Source organism: Anopheles maculipalpis, chromosome 2RL, assembly GCF_943734695.1.
Source record: "Anopheles maculipalpis chromosome 2RL, idAnoMacuDA_375_x, whole genome shotgun sequence".
NCBI lineage: Eukaryota > Metazoa > Arthropoda > Insecta > Diptera > Culicidae > Anopheles > Anopheles maculipalpis.
This window is the reverse complement of record NC_064871.1, coordinates 62,963,605-62,988,885: the sequence shown is the minus strand read 5'-3', so window position 1 is coordinate 62,988,885 and position 25,281 is coordinate 62,963,605. Positions and strand designations below refer to the sequence as shown.

Genomic DNA, 25,281 nt, shown 5'->3' with positions numbered 1-25,281 from the left:
TTTCATGCAGCAAGGTGTAATTTAATTATTTATTTATTGGTTCATAAAGATATTGTCCAGACATGACCTTATAACTGTCTTAAAATTAAACCAAAATTCATCTTCTTGGCTTAATGACCTCTAAAGGTCAAGCCGACCATCGAAATGGCTTTCTAGACTTGCCGATACCACGTAGTTGGTTAGTCAGTCCTCACTACGGGGGGATGGTCTTGATTCAGCCGTTTGACGACCGGTGCCGCCGTCACCTACACCACCGGACCGCCACCGGCAAAATTTAACCAAAATTATATAGGGTTTTCGCCGTTATTATTGACACATTCAGCGCGTTATAGAATCGTTCGAGCATACTATTGACTCGTCCGACGCGCTATTGACGTCTTCGGATGATTGTATTGATTTGATCGGCAGTGCTATTGACAATCCTTGGACCCTTGGATGGAACAAGTCATCACCAAGCGACTAGTGGAAGCTGCAGCTCGGATCTTTGAGAAAGGACTCGACGTAACTGCACTCATCCCCAGAGCAAACGCAGAACTACAGACACTCATCAACCTACAGCTACCACCGTTCATCCAATCCACCCGCCAGGGAATCCATCCCTAGTATCTCCGTACACCTGCCATAGACTGGGAACTTATAAGCTCTCTCCGGGGAACCGGAAAAAACAGCCACATCGCCAATAGTACCTTTACTCACTTAATTCAGACTAAATACAAACATTTTCATCATATCTTTACAGACGGCGACCGTTCATCTGGACTCAGCCGGCTGTGGGATCTACTCCACCACGGACAACTGCGCCATCAAACTTCCTAATCACACCTCCATCTTTTCCGCATCTTCAAACGTCATCTTCAGTGACAGTGCCATTGTTCTGGCTGCCCTGGAACACGGCAACTCCAAAGACCTCCACATCCAGCTCCTAGACTCCGTGATCCGCTTCACCAACACCATCATCTCCCAACACTGGAACTCCACATGGCACAACGTAGACCTCAGCAACAAACTCCGTCCTATCAAGCACAACACCTCTTCATGGGAAGATACCGAATCCAGCCACTTCCAACGAGTCCTTTCCCGCCTTCGTATAGGTCATACCCGCGTACCACACTCCTACCTCCTGGAAAAATCGAGTCCTCCACTCTCCAGTTTCTGTGGTGTTGACATCACCGTCCGTCACATCCTCACCGATTGCCATGCATACACGACACACCGCGCCACCTGTCAACTAGAAACTGATTTAACGACAATCCTATCACCCGACAAACTCCAGCAAAATCGCATCGTTAGATTTTTACGCATCAGTAGTTTATACAAAGAAATTTAAGCAATAGTTTAAACTTATCCGATACCATATGCCATAATAGTTTCCACAGTTTTATAGGCAATAGTTTTCCATAATATTTAAGCCACATATGCCATAGTTTTGTATAAGATTAAACCATCCTTTTTTTATACAGTAGATAGGCGAATGTAGTCTCTAAGACTCAAAGCCTCTATAAATAAACGAAAAAAAAACTTTGTATAAATTAAAATACGATTCTTCTAATTTTTTTTTTTTGTTACTTGTTATTTAAATCTACCAACTCACGCTCATCTAAAGCAATTTTTTAGGCATTTTTCGAATGCTTGAGGACTGACTGAGGTTAGTGAGGACTGACTAACCAACTACGTGGTATCGACACGTCTAGTGAGCCATTTCGATGGCCGGCATGACCTTAGAGGTCGTTGAGTCAAGAAGAAGAAGTGAATGAATTATTGAAATAATCTAATCCATTTCGTGTTATACTTAATGAAGAAGCTGATTAGTTTTGTTGGAATCAATACTCATCCACGTCAAGTATGTCGAACACATCTGTGTTAACACCGTATACCATGGCACAAAACAGTCCCAAAACGTACCTTACATATGCTTCAAATGCTAGAGTTCGCTAGGATAGCTAGAAAGTAGAAGAACCGGTTACGATGCATCTCCAAAAAAATAATAACAATTTTTGCACGATCTTGTAACGTGAAGCTATCAAAATTCAAGAGAAACACGTTCTAGTTCTGCTGAGTCATGTAAGTTCTGAAATTAACAAAAAGATTGTGCGTCAATATGTAAAGATTCGAAAGGATTTCATGAGGCTGTCCAAAGAAAGTTCACACGTTTCGCGATTCGTAAGTTAGGATGGCCCGATAGTTCCTCCCTCTCATCATACACTGAGCGTTGTCAACTGTTAGGTCTCGAGTCTGTGGAACATCGGCGATATTTGCATCAAACCACATTCATAGCAGGACTCCTTTTAGGAACTATCGACGATCCCTATTTATTAGGAGAACTTAGATTTAATATCCCCAGACTATCCGTCAGACATCACCTAATGTTACTTGTTACACGCTCCCCTAAAATCCATGAATCTGTTACGCATCCGTCTTATTACGAACTAATTATCTGTACATTACATATGTATTAACTTATAAGTCTTATAAAACTGTAATCTTCCTGCTTCGTTAAGCCGTAAACGGCAGACGATAAACAAACAATAAAAATGAATACACTATAGTTCTATCGCAAATTGTTGTATTCATTTACTTATTTATTTGAAGTATGACGGGTTGCACCGTATTGTCAAGTTTTTGTCTACATTTTTAGAATTTTTTCTCCAAAAATAGTCAAAGCTGGGAAAACTATTCTATTCACTGTCTTAAAAATGTGTCGCAAAACATATAAAAGTGATCATCTCCATTATTGAGGGGAACACGGGTTGCTATACAGATGCCTGATGTTTGCGTCAGGCCTATATAGCAACTCGTTGGGGGTGCTTACCAAAGTTGACATGATATTACTTTTAGTTGCTTTGTTTGTTCTTCCCTATAGAGGATCCGTTATGTTTGTTCGCAAATGGCATGCGATTAATGAAATAAAAAGAAACATGTAACATTACACTGAGTTTTTGGAATTGTTGACAAAACGTCTACCTCATAGAGAGTTGAACAAGGTTTACAGACCATGTTACGAATGATTATGGATCTCAAGTCAAAGGTGCACGTGAAACCTATCTTTATTAAGAAAAAATTAGATCAAGGTAGGATCTCTTAAGTCATTATCATCAGTTTACAGAACTGTATAAGCGAGTATAAGCAGAGAAGGACTTTCTATAACTAAGCGGACGTGATCTCAAAGCTCCAACACCTACTTCATGATATGATGGCTGTCTGAAGGCTTACTAAATTTGCTGATATTATGTAGCTGGATTGTCTGGGGAACATCGAAATATAGTAGAAGCTCAATAGATTTTTTGGTGGTCAGATGTCTCAGACTGTACCGGTCCTGGCCTTCATAGGGCAAGACTAGTATCGTCCTGACTACCTCCCTGAATGCAGAACTGGCTATCCATCCACTGGCTTATCCCGGGCATACTCGGTTATTCTTAGTATATATTGACGAGGAACTTCTCTGCATCATAGTGTATCAGTAAAAAAGGTATTTTTAATATATGTTTAACTAACTAATATGTAAAACTAAAATCAAATTTAAAATAAAAAAATGATTCTGAAATTTTTTACCGTATTCATAGTAATGCATTTGTTGGTATGGATAAGAAATGGGAAATAATTCAAGTCATGGCGAAGAATAAATCCGTCTCTGAGAATCAGTTAGATCTTCTAACGGAGAAGAACAGCACAGATAAGGAACAGATAATAAATTGTAATACGAAACTACAAATAAATATCTTCTCTACCAAGTGCAAAGATTATGGTAAATATTTAAAATATTTAATAATACACCTTTCCAGCAACGACTGTACATTGTAGTTCTTCTTCAGGTAGCCATGTGTTGGAAAGCCATTAAAATACCATTACAATAAATATGCCAGCGCTGCAGCAGATTTCCCTTTCGTATCTACTCTTCCTTTTCAATCCTCCCTTTCGTTATCAAGCAGCATGTCCGTAAGAACATTGCTACAGCATAAAGCGTCTCAAAGTGCAATCTCGAGCAATCCATCTGCTAGTTGTTCTGCGAAAGATCGGTGTGCTTGGAAAGACAGCGAAGTGAATTCGTTTCATCCCTGTTGTGTGTTAGCTTTGACGCCATACCAGCACCGGGGGAATAATAATCATCGAACCTCCGATCCGAAGATGGTACTGAGGTAAGTGAGGCAACCCTTCAGGTGAGGTGCGTTCCCGAGACGAATTCCAAGCAGCTGGACGACAAATGGTAAATGATTTACGATGACAAGTGTAGACGGGTAATTTCTGTCTCTCGCTCAACACATCTGCGCTAAATCGTTGCTTAAACCACACACACACACATACGGCCGTCTCGCGCTTGTGTGTTCTTTTAGCAGTTTCTAGCATAAGGCGGCCCGGCATCCCTTTTTCGCAGTGTAGTCTCGTAGTCTCGGATGAAGTGGAAGAATGGCAAATAGGAATATGCTTTATCAGCTAGGCAAACTCTGCGGGCCCGGTGGGGATGATGGTATGGTACGATGATGACTATTAGTTCATCGACCTGGAAGATCGTCTCGATCGGATGGAAATCGCGGCATGGCACTGGCTAAAGACAGCCCTGCCATTGAAAAAGAACTCATCTAAGGAGCGTTATTATAATACAACAGCTGAAAAACAATTCATCATCGACGATTTGTCTCAGGTCTCAGTTCTAAAAAGAATCAAGTGTTGGTACTTGATAGAAATAGCTGGAAATATTTAAAAAACAAGTCACTTCTGTCCCAGTCCCTAAAAACTGTCGATTGGTTTGATTCAAAGGAGCTGAAACACAGTATACGACTTTGTTAAATTTCCAAACAACGCGAAACACCACCACCTGGTCACCTTGTAATCGCCGAGACATGGTGAAGGAATTTGTTGTCCAGATCCTATCAGCTTGTGTTCTGGCGAGTTTGCACTATCGACCACCGCAGTCAGCATCGGTCAGCGGTCGGTGGAAGAATAAAAACACGGCAAAAAGCAGTACTCACCGGTAGTGTTGTCGAACTACTGCTGCTTTTGTAATTGTCTATCTTCTTGTCTGTGAGCCTTCGGTTCGAAAAGGTTGGAAGACTGAACCCAGTGAACGGTTGTTGAACTTTTTGTCTGGGGCGCATTGATTCGTCTGTAAGTGTTTTCTCTCTCTCGCTAAAAGAAGAATGCGTAACTTTACATCCATTTGCTTGACTTGATCCACAAAAAGGTGTATTTTAAAAAGATAATTAGTTCTGTAATTTTCATTATGATCAACTAAAGCGTCGGCTAAGTTCATACTCTCTGCTCATTTCATACCATTGTCCCGCAAAATGCCGTACATCGTTTGAAGGTCAAGTAATAAATAAAAAGGACTGCTTCCACTGCACAGTAAATCAACTCGCTCCAATCTACAATCGATCCATCAAACAAACCCTAAAACCGTCACCGTAGACTTTGACCCAGAACAAACAAATCCCCAAGCAAAATGTTTGCTTTCGTGGCTTCCCGATCTGCCGGTCAATGTTCCTTTTCCTACATTAGTAGAGAGAGAGAGAGTATTGGTCGTCGTTCTGACAAGAATATCGCAATTTTACTAATAAAAAAATATTTCATTCCGATACATAAGTTTTTATGTCATGGATGTCACCTAGAGCGACCATAAAATTCAGAAAAAGTTATTTTAAATGATGTGGTAAATCATTTGAAAACTTTCGAAAGAATTGTGAAATACAGGAAGCCTACAGGACCGACGGGAGTCGATACACAGTTCTACAACCGCTCGCTTTTGATATATAGTAAAAATATATAAAATTAAATATTACTTTTTCATAGTTGTATTAGAATACCTGGCCTGGCCGTCATTATGAAATGAAAAATAAATAAATAATTAAATAAAAAAGGCGTTTGAACAAACATTTAGATGGCAGAACATCCTGGGAATCGGACGCATCCTAATATCTTGGTGAGAGCTTTGCAAATTGTAGGGAAAAATACTCAAATTTCGCTCCTAACGCAAAGACAAAGTAATTTTTATGCAAAGTATTTTTTTTTTTTCAATATGGTGTTTTTCCATGCCGATTTTGATTTATCAGGAAATAATGTGAAGAAAAAGCAACTATAAAATCGTTTGGCAACTGTAAGCATTAGAGTAAAAGAAAACCGGATGAAATTGTTCAAGTGTGGGGAGAGCAGCCCTTCGTCACTAATAAGTAAACATTATCTATTCACTTAAAGTAAAATGTTTAAAAAAGGCTTGAATTTTCCCTTCGTCGTGACCGACCTGGTCATCTGGTCAAGGAATTTCAACATAAAAATTAATAAATCGATACGAAATGCTTTACGATCGTTTAGTCACGTATCGGAAATAAAATTCTTTTACAGCTCGACAAGCTTCCAGAATGTTGTGACGAATGCATCACGTTTTCATGTGATGATTAAGGTAAAAATTTCGTTTGTTATATTTTCTCTATAATTTAATGAAATTACATTCAGAAACAATGGAGGCAATAGTGGATTGGAGTAATTCGTATTTATCACATAATTAGCCAACTCAGAAGTCATAATTGTTATAGTTTTTTGGGTGCAGTTCAGAATTATGAGCGTCATTTGTTTGAAAAAATATTATTGCTTGAGCTTTTATGTGGACGTTAAATTCCAGTCCATACACAGCATTTGCCGTTAAACTTTGGTTCTTTTTTCAAGAAGGTACGGAATTTCAATTGCGCTCGTACTGCGCTTACGTCCGTACATCATACATTTGTTACTCGAAGGCACAACAAATGTTTGCCTCTTAGCCACCAAATGTGTGTCAGCAATCAATATGGATAAAAAACAAAGCATATTTGCAAAACAAAGACTTACTTTAAAAAATAACACAATCGCATAAAAAATTTTCTGCATTCTGGCCTTTTTGACGATTTGTAAGATATTTCTAAACTCATTCCACAGTTTATTGACGGTATCACATTTTTCCCACAAGACTTGTTTTGATTTACAGGTCGTTTGTAGTGTTGGGAAAAGCGAATACCAATGGAAATTATATTTTTTTTACAGGAGCGAAGAGAGTTTCACTTCCGCGATGTGCATGATGTTCTCAGAAATGTCCAGTCTCCAATTCATTCCATTTAATTGTATTTAGAAATTTCACCTCCAATCTAAACCAAATAAGCTGGAGCGTCCTAATCGTATAGAATCTCAATCGAATCCCAATCAATAGATGACGAATCCTAATCTTGTCCCTAACGTATCGCATCGGATAAAACCCCCATTGAATTCGAATCGGATGGAATCGGATAGGAACCAAATCTATCCGATAGAATCCGAATCCCAATAAAATCCTTACCCATTCGGATCGCATCCGTCAAATAGGATACAATCTGATTCGAATCTTTCTAGGGATTGAATCTACGAGTCTACCAACACTAGTCGTTGCTTTCTAGGATCCTAGTGATTGAATCTTCGAATCGTTAGAATTTAGCTTTGTTTTGTACAAATGTATCATTAAAGTTACCTTAAAAAATCTTTATGTACTATAGCTAAGTTATGCTACAGGCAATAATGAAAAAATAATTTAAAATCCACGATGTTTAGTATTTATCAACTCACCATTAAAGCAAATCCATAAAAAATAGAGATTCGTACTGAAATTCTTGGAAAGGATTCAAAACTATTTGAAAATCTCTTACACCCTTCAATATATCCTGTAACATAGTCAAAACATCTAATAAACAAAAGTTATACTTACATCATTAGACAGAAAATGTATGCTTACGAACGAGAAAGGAACATTAACAAACAAAAGCCATTCAATTTAATTATCTATATTTCAATAAATCGTTTGTTTCCTGTTCGATTTTGTTTTCTTTTTCTTGTCTGTCTGTTTTTTGTTGTTGCTGTTTCTTTTATACACTTGCGCTTCTTTTTATTCGTCTAGTATGGTTCCATGCTCCATCGTCAATTAAATTTTTGTTTGTTTTCTTATTTTTCTTATTCTGCATTGCATATTATTATTCTATCCTTTTCGTACGCTGCATCTGCTGTGAATGCAATGTTTTTTTATTCGTTTTCTTTCAATGTTTTGCTTTCATTATCATATAATAATTGTCATTAGAAGTACATGTGGGGAGTAAAAATAAACAAAAAAATTAATACATTTAAAAACCGACCCTAAGACAAACCGGACCAATCAATCCTCTAACAGTGTCGTTACGTGTGTTTTCTTTTTAATTTTCTCGTTAAAAATGACTAAAAACGAAACAAAAGCAAGCAAAAAAAAAAAAACAATCGTCCGATGCATTTTAATGCTAATAAGTAATGCATGTGCTTTGCTTACCAAAAATCTATAAAGTCAAAGGCTTTCGAAAAAATACTTTTGCACACTAATTATTTCCACCTCGTCGGTCTGCTCAACTAGTGTGCAGCTGCAACTTTTTACAACAGAAAAAAACCCCCACACAAAACCACACACACACACATACGATCCCACGTAAGAAATCAATATTTACATCACAATTTAAACAGCCCCCTAAACATGTCTGGAGCATACGTCTGTCTGTCCCTCTTTTCGTGCACTAGAATGGTACGAGCGGCAGCATAAAAAGAAAAATATGTTCGGTCGTCGTTTGCCAATGCATATTGCTTTACCACAATTTTCAGACACGAATAGACGAATGTGTGTGTGTGTATGTCCGGTACGTGGGGCTTAGCAGCAATTAAGTTCACAAAAGAACAGTCACAATGTTTTAGTTTGTTTTACTGCAGGCTTTCTACGCATTTCGACAATACTCAGTGAAATGTGATTGAAAATCAGATCAGATAAGGAAAACAGACTGATCAATTAAAGAAAGGCGAGAGATTAGACGGGTAGCCGGTTGTTTAAATTTGTCCTATTTTGTGTATATGTTATTTTCTACATTGGTATTGTTTTGCTTTGTTTCTATTTGATTTTTTTGTCTACTAGTATGGATGCAGAGATGCTTCCTGTAGTATGTATGTTGATGGTTTTTTGTTAACTGCTGATGGAAGTATGTAACTCAATATGGGATGCATTTTTGCACAAGTTTAGTGGGTTTTCGCATTTACTATAATGTTCCTTTTCTAATCGGTTTGCTTCCTTTAGCGCGTCCTTATCATGAGTATAGTTTGTTCAGTTGGCTTTCCTTACACCTACATCGATCGTTGAATATACCGGACCGCACACCATAAAGTTCAATGATAATTAGAGTTGTGTGGTAAATTTTTCATATTGTGTTGTTTAGGGCAAGTTAAGTAAAATTATTGTACAATTGAAAAAAAAATAGTACAATATATTATCACAAGATGAAAGGAAAAAGTGATCAAATGAAGCCAATATTTTGATCATCACACTGAACATCACTGACGTTGCCGTACTGTGCGAATTTAATTGACAAGATTAGGCTCATGTTCAACGTTATGCTGCACGTAGTAGTGTACCAGTAGAAGTGTTTGTTTCATCCAACACATACCATGGGAATGTGTTTCAGTATGTTACGAGCCATTTTGACACATTAAACGCATTTCTTTTCTGTCGAGGTTAATGTTTATAGACTTATATAAAATCGAGTGCTTTAACGTTTTCACAAGCCCAATTTAATAGATTACTGGTTTAGAAAATAAAAACGACCAGTTATACTGCAAAAAAATTTTTTTACATCGGAAAGAGTACTGAATCAATGTTTCTTTATGTAAAATTTGGAAATTTGTATCAAAAGTCATAATTTTCAACATGCATCGGGCTTGAGACATCTTGATAAGTGTTTCTTGAAGAATGGGCTTGAAAGAATTTAAAAATATTGCCTTGACAGAAAAGAAATATTCAACATTAAACATGGCTTGTAATACACTTTGTAAGACTGGAATCGACAATACCCACTCTACCGCGCTGGGATGGCAAAAACAGAAACATTAAAAACACAAAATCGTCCAATTCGTGTCTGTCGGTCTATGATTTGATGATTGTGACCTTCCGCTGTCTGTTGCCTCTTTTGTAAAATTTGATTTGGTTACACATGTTGATTTGATTACCCATAGTTATATCTGCACCCTTTCGTTTAATCGTTCTTTATACTACCGTCCTTATTTTGCTCTTGTATACATACTGTTTTTGCTATACACTTAGGTGTACTGTTTTGGATTAATTGTTTTCTTTTTTATAATTTAATGCAATGCTTACACAATGGTTCCGTGTTTGTGTGTTTCTTTTGTTTGTTTGTATATATATATATGGATCTTTTACTCTTTAATTAGAATGTTCATCTACTAAACACTACGATTTCTTCTTCCCTCCCCAATGGTTTATATATTCGTATAGATTTGCAGTGCCGTTTTCCTGATGAAGATTAGGTGTAAATCAATCCCCATCATACGCTCAAAGTGCACCGATACACGTGACTAAAAACAAACGTTAAATAATCTTGGTCAAACCTTTCTCTTTGCCTTTTTTTAAATACATAAAACGAAACGCACACACGAATCTTACAAACTGTACACAATCGTTATAATACAGGAAGAATTAAAACTATACCGTATCCTCACCTTCCTTGCTACATGATCAAAGCTGAGTTTTTGTTTTCGTGTGTTAGTTTTCTTTGAAAGAAAAACAAGTCTCTTGATCCCCTTTTATAAATGAACAGTTTTGCTAACGTTTAATGCAAAAACCACACATACAGGCGTGTTTGTGTGTATAGCTAAATTAACCTTACTAAACGCGGTATTGATTGCAGTTGAAGGAAAGGGTAGAGATAAATAAACTCGAGACATGGAAAACTATTTATAAAAAAACCCTTAAGATGCGAACCCACCACAATTTGGGGTCAAATCGTAATCGAGGCATGGCGAGCAATGTTGCTCTGTTACTGCCTATTTCTTGCTCCAGCACGTACAGTAAATGGAAAGTAGACATGAGACGACATAATTTTGTAAAATCGTAAAAATGAGGTTGTAGTTGATGTTTTTTATCCTAGCATTGAAACAGTTTGCAATTAAGATGAAAGTATGATAAAAACACGTACGAATACGAATACGAAATAAGAATAAATTTCAATTTGAAAAAAAAAAATGCAATGTTGGTCCTCTCTCCTCTTACACTTTTAAACTTTTGCACTTTTGCAAACTCAGTTTATTTTTACTTTATTTATATCTTCGATTCCTACTAGTGATGGGCTTCATCCCTATGGGAATTGAGGTACCTACAGGTCGATCGTTGGAATTGAAAGTACAATCCGAACCGCAACTGGTTGCTTACGAAAAGCTCCAGTAAGGTTCGCGCAAGGAAAGGCAATAAAATTAAGATGTTGTTGATGCTCGTTCCGAATTTTGATATGATTATACCTTATAATCAATTAATTAAAAAAAAATGAAAATAAAAGTGGTCTTTTTCTACTGTCCATTACTGTAGGGCTGTGAGTATCAGCACTCACGAGCACAATTATAGAAAAAGACGCGTACTGTACTCGAGTGAGGAATGTTTGTCAATCAATAGATGCTTCCCAGAGCCCGTGTTTTACCGCGCTTAAACGCTGAATTACTGTTTGTTCTCTTTTGTATGTTTTTTTTTCAGTCCAAGACAAATATAAAATGGATGGTTTCAAATTCGTAAAGGAAGCTCGACCAAAATCAAATTTGAAAAGCCAAGCCAAAGTCGTAAATTAGCAGTTCAAAAGCGTAACACTATTTGTCGAATCCGGCGAAATCTTTTATCTCAAATGGCGGTTTGACTGCTCTTTGCATCTATAGGAGTAAGTTATTTAAGGTTCTTTCGTCAGCTTGGATGGAATTAGTTTTAATTTAGTTATCAAGACATTTCAACTATTTGTTTTGAATATAAAAATTTTGACACAAGTGGAATGAATGTAAAAAAAATACGAGACATCTAAATAAATATAGGTATTTTTACATAATAATTGTTCCTTCTATTCCCGTAGTTTGGGGTAAACAATTGCCGGATTTGAGGAATAGTGTTACAATTTTGAGCTGCTAACTTACGATTTTGAATTTTTAGCTTTAGAAACTTGATTTCGATCGGGCTTTCTTTACGTTGCGCGTTTTACGAATTCAAAACCATCAATTTTATTGGTGAACTGAACTGAAAACCTCTCTTTCATCTGTGACCCTGCTAACACTAATACTCTCTACATCATATTTTAAGATAAACTACTTGCTGTTAAGGTTGTACGTTTAACGCGTAAATTTAAAGAACACTACCCACTGTAATATGGAAGTAGGAAAGTGGGAGCATTATGCCTATACATTTCCATATAAAACCCCCGCAAAAAGGAAACACGTTTATATATATTTTACACCTTTTTTCTACACAATATCTATCCCCCGAAAGAAGCAATACACAATAAATTGATTGAGAGAGAGCACCGAAAATTAAAAAAAAACTTTCTACTGGATTTTAAATAGCAATACAGTACTGTATAGGTAATGCGTTTATATGCAACTCTACGTCTCAACGACCCAATCACTTTTGTAGCAAAAGTGCAATACATCAGCAGCTTTGTCGCCTCATCAATAGGTCTGGAGGTGCAGATTGAAGAACATGGAATCTCTACTATATACATAGCAAAAAACACATCTTTAGCGGATGTTTTTGCGACTGTGGTTAGTGTTGCAAATTCTAACTTCGCGTATGGCGAAACTCTTTGTCCCTTTTTGATTTGTCTTTTATCGTTTTTTAGTTACTTTTTACCGTATTCACTAAATGAGCTTGGTGAAGAGTAGTAGTAGTGTATGCTTTCTGCTATAAATAAATACAACAACCGATAACAGGAGACGGCAGAGGAACTACGCGCGTACTGATGTGAAAAGTACCTTTGGAATTCGGGTAGGCTGGTGGCAACATTTTGCAGCTATTCCTCTTACAGAACTTACAGAATGTCCTGAAGATTGAAGCTGTCATTGTCGAGCGAGTTGAGTAGATCCTGGGCATTGAACTGGTTCGGATCACCGACGGGTAAATTCTCCAGGAATGCTAGGAACTCGGAGGAATTATTATTGTTGTTGTTGCTGCTGCTGCTGCCATTGTTGTTACCGGTGTTGCTACCGGGACCGTTGTTGTTCATATTGTTGTTGCTGCCCGCGTTGTTGCTATTGTTCCCGCTATTGCTGTTCGGACCGGTCGCAACTGATCCTGGACCGGTGAGCATGTTGCCCGGACCACCGATTGAATTGCCCGTACTGGCGCCACCTCCGCTAATCATTGTCGTTGTGGTGGACTGTTGCGTCGATTGCGTTGTAAAGGTATTCATCACAGATTGTTGATTTTGTTGCTGTTGCTGTTGTATTGACATGGTTTGCGTTTGAGACATATGGATCTGGCTCATCTGCATTTGGTTCATCATATTTTGCTGCTGCTGCTGCTGCTGAAGTTGTTGGTGCTGAAGCATTTGCATTTGGCTCATCGGGCCACCGCCATTGTTGTTGGCTTGTCCTTGGTACATGGAAAGATTTTGCTGACGCATCATTTGCATTTGCATCGCCGTCATGTTGTTAGCGCCGGCCGGCCCACCGGGACCATTGTTGGGCCCATTGGGTCCCATTCCAGGAACTGTTGCATTGCCACCACCGGCTCCACCACCTCCAGCACCACCGGAAATTGGCCCACCAGCACCAACGGGACCGTTGGGGCCACCAGGACCAACGGAAGAATCTATCCGTGTTACCGGCCCTGGACCACCGTTCGGACCACCGCCAGGACCTAAAATCAACAACATATGATAATGTTAAAAAATATATTAATACATCCATTTCAATGCAAACAAAATGGTTACAATCCACTTACCGCCAAAACCAGGCCGCATGCTTCCACCACTAGTGCCACCGAAATTGACTTGCTGCTGCTGCTGCATAGCCATCATATGACGCCACTCTGCTTGCTGTGAACCTATCGGCATGCCTTCCGGTCCAACCTGCACATTCGGCGGACGCTGTACGACCGGTCCCGACATCACAGGACCGGCGCCCGTTCCAGCACCACCACTTCCACCACCGGTAACGCCCGGTCCTCCAGGTACAACTCCACCACTTGCACCAAAACCACCGACCATTCCACCAGCGGCACCACGCGGACCACCATGGCCAGCAGCCATCTGCTGCTGCTGTTGCATGTACGCCGCATGTTGGGCTCTCATCATCGGTCCACTCGGTGGAATCGGTTGCTGTGTGATTCTTCGCATGGCCGGAAAACGACCGCCAGCGTGCAGCATCTGCTGCTGTTGTGCCTGTTGCTGTTGCATCATTGCTGCCGCTGCTGCTGCTGCTGCTGGATTCGCTTGCTGCGTTGCTTTATAGTCGGGTGGCGGTGGTCGCGCTCCGGCCACCATCTGCTGCTGCATCGCTTGGGCTCGTATCATTTGCTGCTGCTGCTGCTGTTGTTGTAAGAACTTCATCTGTTCCGCATGTCGCATTGCTCCTGCCGGGCCACCACCACCACTACCGGGACCGCCTGTCCCCGTACCGGGACCACCCATTGCGCCATGCATCATTCCGCCACTGTTTCCTCCCATTGCACCGTTCACACCACCTGCCGTAGCACTGCCAGGACCCGGGGCCATCGAGTTGGATACCATCGAGTTTAAGCCGCTAATGCCACTGGCGCCACCACCGTTTGGAACACCACCCATCCCACCCATGCCCATGGGAACGTTTGCGTTCGGTCCCATTCCAACGACGCCCGGATTACCCGGACCCATGCCTCCAGGACCGACCATACCACCAACCATGCCGGGGGGAACCGTTCCGCTACCTTGCCCGGGAGCTCCTCCTGGACCGCTTTGTGGTCCGCCCGAATGTGGTTGCTGCTGTTGCTGCTGAGGTGGGTTTTGCGTTGGTCCTCCCATACCGGTTCCGGGCTGCTGTTGCTGCTGATGCTGGGGACCTCCACCAGCGCCACCCCCGTTCGACATGCCCACATTCGCATTAACCTGGTGTTGCTGCCTGGCTCGTAACGTTTGCTGCGTAAAGTTGATTGTTTGCGATTGTGAAACAGTATATTGCGCCTCGCTAACAATGGATGATCCTGCAAATAGTAAAATGACATTCGTTTAGATTTTTTGCTGTTTCAACATAATATTGTCTACATCTATGACTTTATAGTGGATAAACCGCGGACAGCTTGGGTAATGAGGGTGTCCGATTTTGATAGATTTAAGCCCGAGAAGATGACAAAAGTGATCCGAGTACGGTAGCATAGGAGCCTTAAGAAAACCATGTATAGAGATTGGAAAAAATTGCAAAAAGGCGGAACTGACACTGGATTCCACAAAACATCGGAAGTTCCTGCAGGTAGGTGCAACCAATCCTTGCGGAATCGTACGGAATCGTCAGAAACGTTTGAATCGCCCGGTACCATCGGAACCGTCCAAAGACGTTGTCAATTAGGCGCTTTTTATGTGTAGAATTTTGACTTCGTTTTTTCTGCGTTTCATTCTGATTTGATAATCGGATCGATAATTTCATATGTTATATATTATTTATGATTTTTTATGACACAAAAATGCCGTTTTGTCAGTCATATGTTGTATCTATGGGTGATTTTTTTTTTCGAATACCTCAATCAACGATTATCTAAGGTACATGCAGAGCGAAACGCAGTTAAGGAATAAAAGCGCCTAGCCAACTAAGTTTTCAGTCGGTTCCAATATTTCCAACGATTCTGGAACGATTTCTTTGGAATCGGAACTGGAATCACAAAGTAGAGCATAGGAAAAATCTAATAAAAAAATACGAAACGCAAAAGGGTTTGAATAAGCTTAGCAGAAGACTCATCCAGTGAGGAGATATATTTCAGGTTATCTGCGTTTATCGAACCAAACCGAGCGCGGAGGTCAAGTTTAGCGAGTAGAAGGTGAAAAGGTATACAGTCAAGGAGTATCAGCAATCAGCAAGGAAAAAGTTTGAGAAAGTATAGGACACAAGGCTCATAATATTCGTCATTGATAAGAGATCATTCCATCAACTTCATCATACGATATGCCATTTTTGCAATCAGACTTGCTTCCTTTCTACGCAGTTAAATCGGTGTCTGTATATATAGAGAGAAGTGACCTGCATTTATTGCTTCCAACTTTGCTAGTAATTGCAACTCCTGAGGTAACGACTTATCGGTCAATGAAGCGCTTTATATGTGTTTGACGGCACAAAAAAGGCACATACATATATTAGCATCAAGCAAATGCCTCGACGCCAGCTATTATTGCTTCGTTCATTCGTTTTAAAAATCATTCCATTCTGTTTTCTGCTGGTTTACCTCGTATGAACCATTCCGTACCATATTCAAACTGTACTCACAGCAGTAACGTTCATAAAAGGGAGCATTACGAAAAGTTTAAATTTCGAAAGAGAAAGACAAAAAAAAAGGCTCCAATTGCCAGGCAACCCGAACACTCGAGAGATGGTAACACGCACGGCGCCGGACACGACAGTGTCGCAAAGGAAATCTATTAACCTAAAAGCAAAACCATCCGATGGTATCGAAACGAACAGCAAAGTGAAGGAGAATTTTTGATCGAGAGTTCCACATACATGTGCATGTATACCGAGTGCGTGAATGCGACCCTTCTGAACGGGTTCTCCTTTTTGTGTTCGGATTTTCTACGGGGAGAAAAAAAAACCGGGTACTCCAGCATATTCTAGTTTCCCCTGCAAAAGTCGCCAGACAGTGGCATATTGCATTTTGGGTTCAATCGATTAGAGAGTACAGTCAATTCAAAGTGCACACGGTCATGCGCACTGTGAGTGAGCCTTCCCTCTCGTGATACCTCTGCCAGGGGAAAAGCCACTCACCATCGAATCCAGATCCGGCGGTTTCCACTAGAGACAACAGCAAAACAAAAACCCGATTCGTGATACGAATGTTATGTCCAACTTTTTTGTGCGGATTACGCTACTCGAAATGATTCTCTCTTTCTCTCTGAATGAGAATGCCTGTACGTTCTCTACATTGCTCATCTCTGTATCTTTATCTACATATATTACTCATTTGTGCTATAATTCTCATATCAACAATCACACTTAGCAGCGTATATATAGATATGCTCCCTCCTGTGACTTCACAGTTATGGCGATAATAGACGGCTTGAGCCCGCAAAAAAACACACACGCACACAATCAGATCAATCGCACTTACCTTGAGAATTGGGAACTTGATTTTGAGAATGGTTTTGGTTGGAACTGTGGCCACCTCCCAAGGTAGGACCGTTTCCACCAACGTTGCCCGCATTGGTGCCCTGTCCGGAACCGTTTGGCATTGTCGGCTGCTGTCCGCCGTTATTACCGACACCTCCCTGTCCGCCGACCATTCCCCCGGGTAAGCTGCCCATGCCGGGGCCAGATGGTTTGCTCTGCTGCTGTTGTGCTTGCTGCTTTGGTCCGGCTTGCGGTGCATGATGCTGTTGCTGGTGCTGTTGATGCGGATGCTGCTGCGGATGTTGTTGATGTTGCTGCGGGTGATGTTGTTGGTGTTGAGGATGTTGCCCATGTTGCTGGTGCTGTTGGTGGGGTTGGTGTTGCTGATGTTGTGTATGCTGCTGATGCTGTTGATGTTGTGGATGTTGATGATGTTGTTGATGCTGGGCATGCGATTGCTGTTGATGTTGCTGCTGCTGCTGTTGTTGTTGTTGCTGTTGCTGTTGCTGCTGTGCAGTTTGTTGTTGACTAAAGAAAACGCCTTGTTGTGCTGCAACAGATACACCCGACTTCAGATCGCCACTAAGATGGAGATGCTGACCAGCTGAAACCTGTTGAGAGGAAGAACAAAAAAATCGATTTGAATGCTTCAGAAGTGTCTGCATATTACAAACTTGTGTTTTTTCCTAAATTGAACTTTTGCTAATTTATTAACACGCAAAAGCTCAACACTAACCCCCCATGATTCCGGTTTTATGATGTCCCCTACCATTTGTTGAACTGCTGAACGAAAAATGTTTAATTTATTAACGACATAATTGCATTCCCTGCTCAGAAGTTTAAATACTTTATTAGATGGTGTGTGAAATGTTGGCATAAAACACCTTACCAACAATGTACAGCTACTGGTGGTTTGTTTTCTAGCGAGAAAATCATATCACACAGTTTATGCCATTTTTTGGCTGGTCTCCGAAACCTTTCCTTCCGTTATGAATAAAGTGTGCTCTTTCTCGGGCTAGTTTCGGAAGTGCTGCGGCGAACGCGCTCTCTATGCGACACAAAAACCGAGGTGGACATCATATAGAACCTCACCTACTCGTGCACTGCCCACAAGCGATGAAAATTAACGAGAATGGGCAACGAGAGATTTGCTGAAATCACGTAACACTTCTAAATTAGACGAGTACTCAAACACGGAACACCCGGGCGACCCGTCGTGTGCTGTGCCGCGTTTGGTTTTCAAATTCTCGCTCGTTTCGTGCCCGATCCCCAACAAACCAAGAGGCATGTGAAATGATTATGCTTTTGTGAGATGGCTATCATCATTAAACCTGGCCTTATCGATTCTTCTGACCGACCAGTGAGGTGAGTTTAGCAACAGTAATTCAGGATGATGTGAGCCACACTCGGCAACCCTTCGATCGATCGTGCAGGACAAATCTTTGTGCATTACGGATAAGTTGAATCAAGTAGAACATGTTGAATAATAGATGCATCGATACAATTCGGGCAATAGCGTAGTGAAGTGGACTGGAGGCATATTTTTTGGGGACAAGTTTTTGGTTCTTCTTGTCCATTTGTAATTAACTAAAATCTCACCCACCGTTCATGTAAGCAATCAGTTACTCATCTCAAATGAACATTTTACTTTGGGATGTTAAGAATTCTACCATATTGATAAACACATTAACAACTGTACTGTTGCTCGCTTCAAAGCATTGAACCACGTAGACCAGACACAAAGCTCTACATCTCAAAGCTCGTTGCTCCCGAAGCTTCGACCGCGATTCGCGAACGAAAGGCAGAGAAATAACCTAGGGCGGGAAACGGACCACAGCCACGGGAGGCACGTACACTGACGCATCGAAGTACATGATGGTATCAACGTCTTCCAATGTTACCTTCTCGTGCAATGGAAAGAAAAGAGACCTGAACCCCACAGAGGTACCGGAACCATGGAAACATCAGAGTAGGAGAGTCATACTACTCGCTCTCTAGAGTGCGACAACAGGCTGGCTGGTGGCCACAGTGGATTTAGGCGAAGGGAAGGCTAGCAACGCAAACTTTAATTTGGGTCATTTGCCATTATGTTGGTGGTGCTTTGTGCAAAGGCCTTTACCCGACTTCTCGTATGGGGTGTCGATGAAGCGCTTGCTCGGTGCTCTACGGGCGACCGAGAGCTACCGTTAAATCGAAGTTCTATAGTGAAGGCACGTATGATAGGTACAATTTGAAAGCATGTGAGAGATTTCGATACCTTCTATTCAATGAATCCTATAATACTCAAGAAGCGTGTTCCTCAAATTTTATTTAAATTATTTGGATTGTACTTTAGGATTTTTAACCATTGTCGCAGCTAGTTATTCTCTATCTCTAGATGGAGTTGCTAAATATTGCACCTTTTATAGCAATCTATACTAATTCCACGCAACTCCCCTATTGCCTTGGGACACTACCAGCACGGGTAATGGGGTTGTGCTGATCCAACTACTACCACGACTATCGTGAGTTAACGTGAGTTTTTACTTTATCACTCGGGAGAAAATAACACCAACATTTGCATATGGGTTGTAAAACGACCTCGGTTGACTGACTCAGTCGGCTTCCTTCACGTCGTCTTGCCGTTTCGTCGCATAGAAACGAATCGTTTTTTTTTTTCACTTTAACCATTCTCTTACCACCATCAAAATATGCGCTTACTGGCCCCTCTGGTTCATGGTTTTAGCTTTTCATCTATTTCTCGACCAAAAAAAAAGCAGAAAAAATGGGCATCTTTTATGCTGTTGCGCTTAATGGGAAGTCACGCAAGCAGCGGCAACAACAGGCGGGATACTTTCTCTCAAGATGAAGGTGGGTAATTTTCGTTTTCTTGTATTCATCAACTTAACTGCGGTTACAGTAGCTTTCTCACGTTGGCTTTGTCTGTCTGTGATTCAAAAAGTTTACTGATATTACATTTTACTTTATATTACGGATGTGCACAACAAAATGATATTTGTATTACCTACAAAAAACTGTTTACATTTCCCGAATGGAATTTATGAAATGCAATGTAAAATGTAAACACAAAAATTATTCAATACGCTAAAAATGCATCATAGCAATCCAGGAAAGATGTCTCAAAAGCTGATGTAAACATAAAATTTGAATCAAGTAAACATCTACAAGTAATAGGTCCTGGAAGGCTTGTGCTGTGAACTAAAATGGGAGCTAGCTTGTTCAAACATGAAATCTACCCAGCCAGAACTAGAGATCTGTCTAACGTACATTGATCCGTACGAAGGGCACTCAGCTATTGAACTACAACGAATCCATCAGAATTTTAGGAACAACGTAACAAATCAATTGATCAAAAATGAACACCGATTTTCTCACATACGTACTCAAAACCAAGATCAGTCACAAACAAAGAAGCAAGAGCTAAGGTTTGGCTGCTTTTGTAATGTACTATTTGCAACAAATAATACGCGTTTTGTGTACTAATAATTTACTCTTCAAATTTTAGCCTTCGAAACATATTCAATACCAAAGTTCGTACGGCAGCACTAACCACTGGTGGCATTGCCTCTATCTTTATACTTTTGCTGTTCGTTCCATACTATAACTGCACCTGTGTACGGCCAACGTGCTATAGCTCTTCCAACAACAGATTCTGGCGTTACATTTTATCCCTGACGGGATACGAGGAACAATATCGCTATTAGCATCTTTACACTCTCTGTGCGCAGTATGCGCAACACAATTCGTCGCACCAACCGTTAAAGGGCTGACTCTAAATTCTTGTGAAGTAGTGATTTATTCGAATTAATTATGAACAATCGTACCGAGCACGTATGCGTCACATAGAGGAAACCTTACCGTTCTAATCGAATAGAGCGGTATGTGCCGTTGGATGGATGAGGATAATAAATGGTAATTTTCATAAAATGATAGCCAATTCCAATTCGACTACATGAGTTTCAATTACCCGGCTATGGGCGGCAGGTTTAGAAGTAAGGAACAAAAAAAAAAAACGAATAATTTGCCGTCAAGGATAAACTTTTCGTCCTAACCGCGGTGATAGAAGGCTACCCATCGGATCTAATATGCTGTCCAATTTCAATCGGACCCTTCATTCTTTTTCCAACTCTTCAGGACAGCAGATCAGTTTCACATAAGAGAGAGTTGGTTTATTTGATTCTACAAGAAGTACATCATGTTTCTGATATATCTTATCATTTTTGGGATGACACTGCGACAAACAAGCTCATCCAATGTGACACACCAGGCGCAAGATAACATTGCGATCGGCATCGGTAAGAGTTTACGTACAAAAGTCAAAACGCTAGTGATTTTGTTTTACCTATCTTTTTGGTTAATTTTGCTTTCTATGTTGGTTTGCTAGTGATAGTGCACGAAAAGGAGCAACCGGACATTCCCACAATGGTTGCTGATGCGGTAAAGAAGGTGTCTGCCAAATTTAAAGGAGTTTCGATAAATGAATACTACATTCCATACGATCGGGAGCGTCTACAGTTTGGTGACGACGAACAGTGTAAGATTAGACTCTAGTGATATTAAATTCTAGCCATTTCTAATTCTTAAAACGGGGCTGTAGTTTGTGATGCTCTTTCTCAAGGAGTTTCAATACTGCTGGACGTGACGTGGATTGATTCAAGATACATATCTAGTGCCGCAGAAGAATTCGGAATCCCTTACTTTCATATCGATCTATCCATACAAACATATGTCAAGCTTATGGAAAGTTTTCTTCTGGCTCGCGGTGGCAATGACGTAGTTTACATTTTACCGACTCGGCAAGATGTAGATGCAACGATTTATCTACTCATAGCAGATTCATACCTTCGCGCTATCGTCTTCGGAGAACTTGACGAGGATACGGTGGTTCGAATTAAAAATCTTCGTCCCTACCCATCGTTTTACGCCGTAGTGGCGGACACAATGCAAATGAACGCCATACTGCACCAAGCCATCGACAGTGGGCTGGTGCGTAAGCCAGAAAAGTGGAATTTACTGTTTACCGATTTGCAGACAGACAAATATGCACACGGGGACACATTTCCCGAGATGCATCGTTTAATGCTGGACAGAAACGCTTGCTGCATTCTCTTGCGACAGCTTCCTGCTTGTGAATGTCCCGATTCGTTTGATCCAACAGCCGTTCATCTAGAAAATGCGCTGGACATCATTTTAGGATGGTCCATCGACAGTGTTCCTACACTTTCGGTACGCGCAATCAACTGCACGCCGGAACTAGATCAAGAGGAAGTCGCACGTACAAGCGCAGGCCGAAAAGAACTGTTGCGTCAGATGGCCTTGATGGCGCAATTTTGGATTGCTCAAGAAAACGATATGATACGGCCCAATCTTAATCTCTCGATTATCAGCACACTCACAAATCAGATCATTGGAAGTGTAACGCAAGGCCAGTCGGTGCTGGCGGGTAATGAAACGTTTCAGCCTAGTAAACGATTTTTCCGTGTAGGAACAACGGAATCTATACCATGGGCATATCGCAAGCGTGATTCGGTTGGAAACATTCTGCGCAATCCGATCACCGGAGAACCAATCTGGGAAGGGTACTGTATCGATTTCCTGCATCAGCTGTCCATCGTTATGAACTTTGACTACGATCTCGTTTCCCCACGAAACGGTACCTTCGGGCAGCGCGATCCAGACGGACGATGGGACGGGCTGGTGGGAGATTTAGTAACGGGCGAGATTGATTTTGCTATCGCTTCGCTCAAGATGACTGCCGAACGCGAGGAAGTGGTCGATTTTGTGGCACCGTACTACGAGCAGACGGGCATTCTCATAGCAATGCGCAAACCGGTTCGCGAAACGTCATTGTTCAAGTTTATGACCGTGCTGCGGCTGGAGGTTTGGCTGAGCATTTTGCTCGCCATCGTTGCCACCGCTGTCATGCTATGGCTGTTGGATAAGTTTTCCCCGTACAGTGCGAAAAACAACAAGGATGCTTATCCTTACGAGTGCAGGTAAGATGTTGAGTAAGAGGTTTGGGCTTTTGGACAGCATAAGATGTACTACTACATGATTTGCACTGTTTCATGTTTTCCCACACAGAAATTTCACGCTTAAAGAAAGCTTCTGGTTTGCGCTGACCTCGTTCACCCCGCAGGGTGGAGGTGAAGCACCAAAAGCACTGTCCGGTAGAACGCTGGTTGCTGCCTACTGGCTGTTTGTGGTACTAATGCTGGCCACGTTTACAGCGAATCTGGCCGCCTTCCTCACGGTCGAACGCATGCAAACGCCTGTACAATCGCTGGAGCAGCTATCGCGCCAAAGCCGCATCAAGTATACGGTCGTAAAAGATTCCGATACGCATGACTACTTCCGTAACATGAAAAACGCGGAAGATGTACTGTACCAAATGTGGCGCAACCTTACACTGTCCAGTGGAAACGATCAGGCACAGTATCGCGTTTGGGATTATCCCATTAAGGAGCAGTACATCAATATCCTTTCTGCGATCGAATCGGCCGAACCGGTAGCGACGGCAGCGGACGGATTTCGGCGCGTCAACGAACACCTCGATGCGGACTTTGCGTTCATACACGATTCGGCCGAAATCAGGTACGAAATATCGCGCAATTGCAACTTCACCGAGGTGGGCGAGGTGTTTGCTGAGCAGCCGTACGGGATAGCCGTGCAGCAGGGTAGCCATCTGCAGGACGAACTTAGCTACTTCATACTGGAGCTTCAAAAGGAGCGTTACTTCGAGTCACTTACGGCCAAGTTTTGGAACAACAGTGCCCGCAGCCACTGTCCCAACACCGATGACAGCGAGGGCATCACACTGGAAAGCTTGGGTGGTGTGTTCATAGCGACACTGGTCGGATTAGCGCTGGCAATGATCACACTGCTCGGCGAGGTGATTTACTATCGTCGCAAGGAAAGAAGTCGTAACTTTATTAAAGTGGTACCGTTCGGTAACGTGGACAGACCGATAGAACGGAGCGACAAGCGCTTTGCACTGAAGGAAAAATCGATCGCCGTGGTAAAACAGCTGCTCGATTTGGACACCGCGCCGCCGCCAGTTAAGGCTCGCGGTGCCGGGGGTCCAATGAAAATCGGCACGAAAAAAGAGAAACCGATACCGAAGGAAATTACGATCGGCAGTAAGTTTGTATCGGCGGCCGAGAAGCAACAGAAACTGTCCTACATTGCAATCATGCCTAGGAATCCTATACATTAGCTATGTGCTTTTGCACAGTAAATGTTTGGCACTTGGACAACCAGCTAGCACAATCTGCAGTTACACGGCTCTAAGCACTGAAAGATTTTTCACATAAAATTCACTTTTCCGATAGAATCGATTGAGAAACACTGTTAAATAAAATAAAAGGTATTAAACAAACGAAGGACCACCATTTTTGTTTGAATGACTTAATAAACAAAATGTGCAAATGAAACGCGTTGTTGAGAGCCACGCACGTCAAATCACGCAAAGTTGCATACAGATGTTACTGTCCAAATTATTTTCATCGGACGATACATCTCATATGACCCGAAGATATGCCGAGATGGCTCTTTTAACAAACGCAGTGGTGAGAGCTTGCTTCTCGCCATGTTCTAATAACTATTGCTCCTTCAGTTGCGTACTGTCTGCTCTGCTCTATTCCAGCTAATCCCAGGAAAGTCCAACAATTGTTATGGAGCATCCGGGTTGGCAGGGGTGGTGGTAACTATTTTTAAACTCTTGTGCACCAAACAAATTATAGCAAGAGATGAGGGGTTGCTACCACGAACGAGTTGCTCATTTATTCTGACAGTTGGATAGGCAAATGAGTGTTTGATGGTGGTGGTTGCTGGCTGCTGCTGTCTGGCACGGTCCAGCTAGGCCAGGCCAGATCGTCCAAGTGTATTGTCGTGACCGAAGTGTACGACGATGAAATAAACCATACGTTTTTGATAGAGTTGTGGCGTCTGTACGCAACCGACTCATACAGCCGATGTTGTGTACGCTTCCTTTTGCCAAAGCCATACACTCATTTCGAGCTATCAGCTTCATTAAGGCAAATGGTTTGAAAGCTTCACTTAGTGATAGATAAATGGTGTTGATCCCTTACGTGACGTGGTTTTGGTTACCCATTTAGGACAGTGCGCACCCACCGGAACATGATATGGTGTGCGCTTTTTGTGTACGACGAGGACTCTCTTTTG

The 25,281-nt window shown here is 41.4% G+C and overlaps 4 protein-coding genes across 4 annotated transcripts in view; 3 read left to right on the top strand and 1 right to left on the bottom strand.

Moving 5' to 3' along the window:
* Positions 1-25,281, top strand: part of LOC126556025 (polyserase-2-like) — a 555,659-nt gene that overhangs the window by 93,812 nt on the left and 436,566 nt on the right. The gene's annotated exons all lie outside the window — the stretch shown is intronic.
* Positions 1-25,281, top strand: part of LOC126556328 (glutathione S-transferase) — a 327,848-nt gene that overhangs the window by 224,406 nt on the left and 78,161 nt on the right. The window lies entirely within an intron of this gene.
* The window catches only part of LOC126556490 (neurogenic protein mastermind-like), a 44,413-nt gene continuing 31,971 nt past the window's right edge, over positions 12,840-25,281 (bottom strand). Inside the window, exons 4-6 of the mRNA XM_050211754.1 lie at positions 17,099-17,708; positions 13,754-14,989; positions 12,840-13,669 (exon numbers count right to left, since the gene is read on the bottom strand). Coding sequence (XP_050067711.1) covers positions 12,840-13,669; positions 13,754-14,989; positions 17,099-17,708 — 2,676 coding nt within the window. The remainder of the gene's footprint in view (positions 13,670-13,753; positions 14,990-17,098; positions 17,709-25,281) is intronic.
* On the top strand, positions 21,293-24,313 carry LOC126568817 (glutamate receptor ionotropic, kainate 2). The gene is made up of 4 exons (XM_050225459.1): positions 21,293-21,392; positions 21,482-21,631; positions 21,695-23,093; positions 23,182-24,313. Exons 1-4 carry the CDS (start codon positions 21,293-21,295, stop codon positions 24,311-24,313), a joined length of 2,781 nt encoding a protein of 926 aa, XP_050081416.1.

Bases quoted from the DNA above. Each gene is read 5' to 3' on its own strand.
- LOC126568817 (XM_050225459.1), top strand. From the start codon at position 21,293: ATGTTTCTGATATATCTTATCATTTTTGGGATGACACTGCGACAAACA. The intron at 21,632-21,694 runs GTAAGATTAGAC...ACGGGGCTGTAG, and splicing joins GTTTGGTGACGACGAACAGT to TTTGTGATGCTCTTTCTCAA. The intron at 23,094-23,181 runs GTAAGATGTTGA...TTTCCCACACAG, and splicing joins GCTTATCCTTACGAGTGCAG to AAATTTCACGCTTAAAGAAA.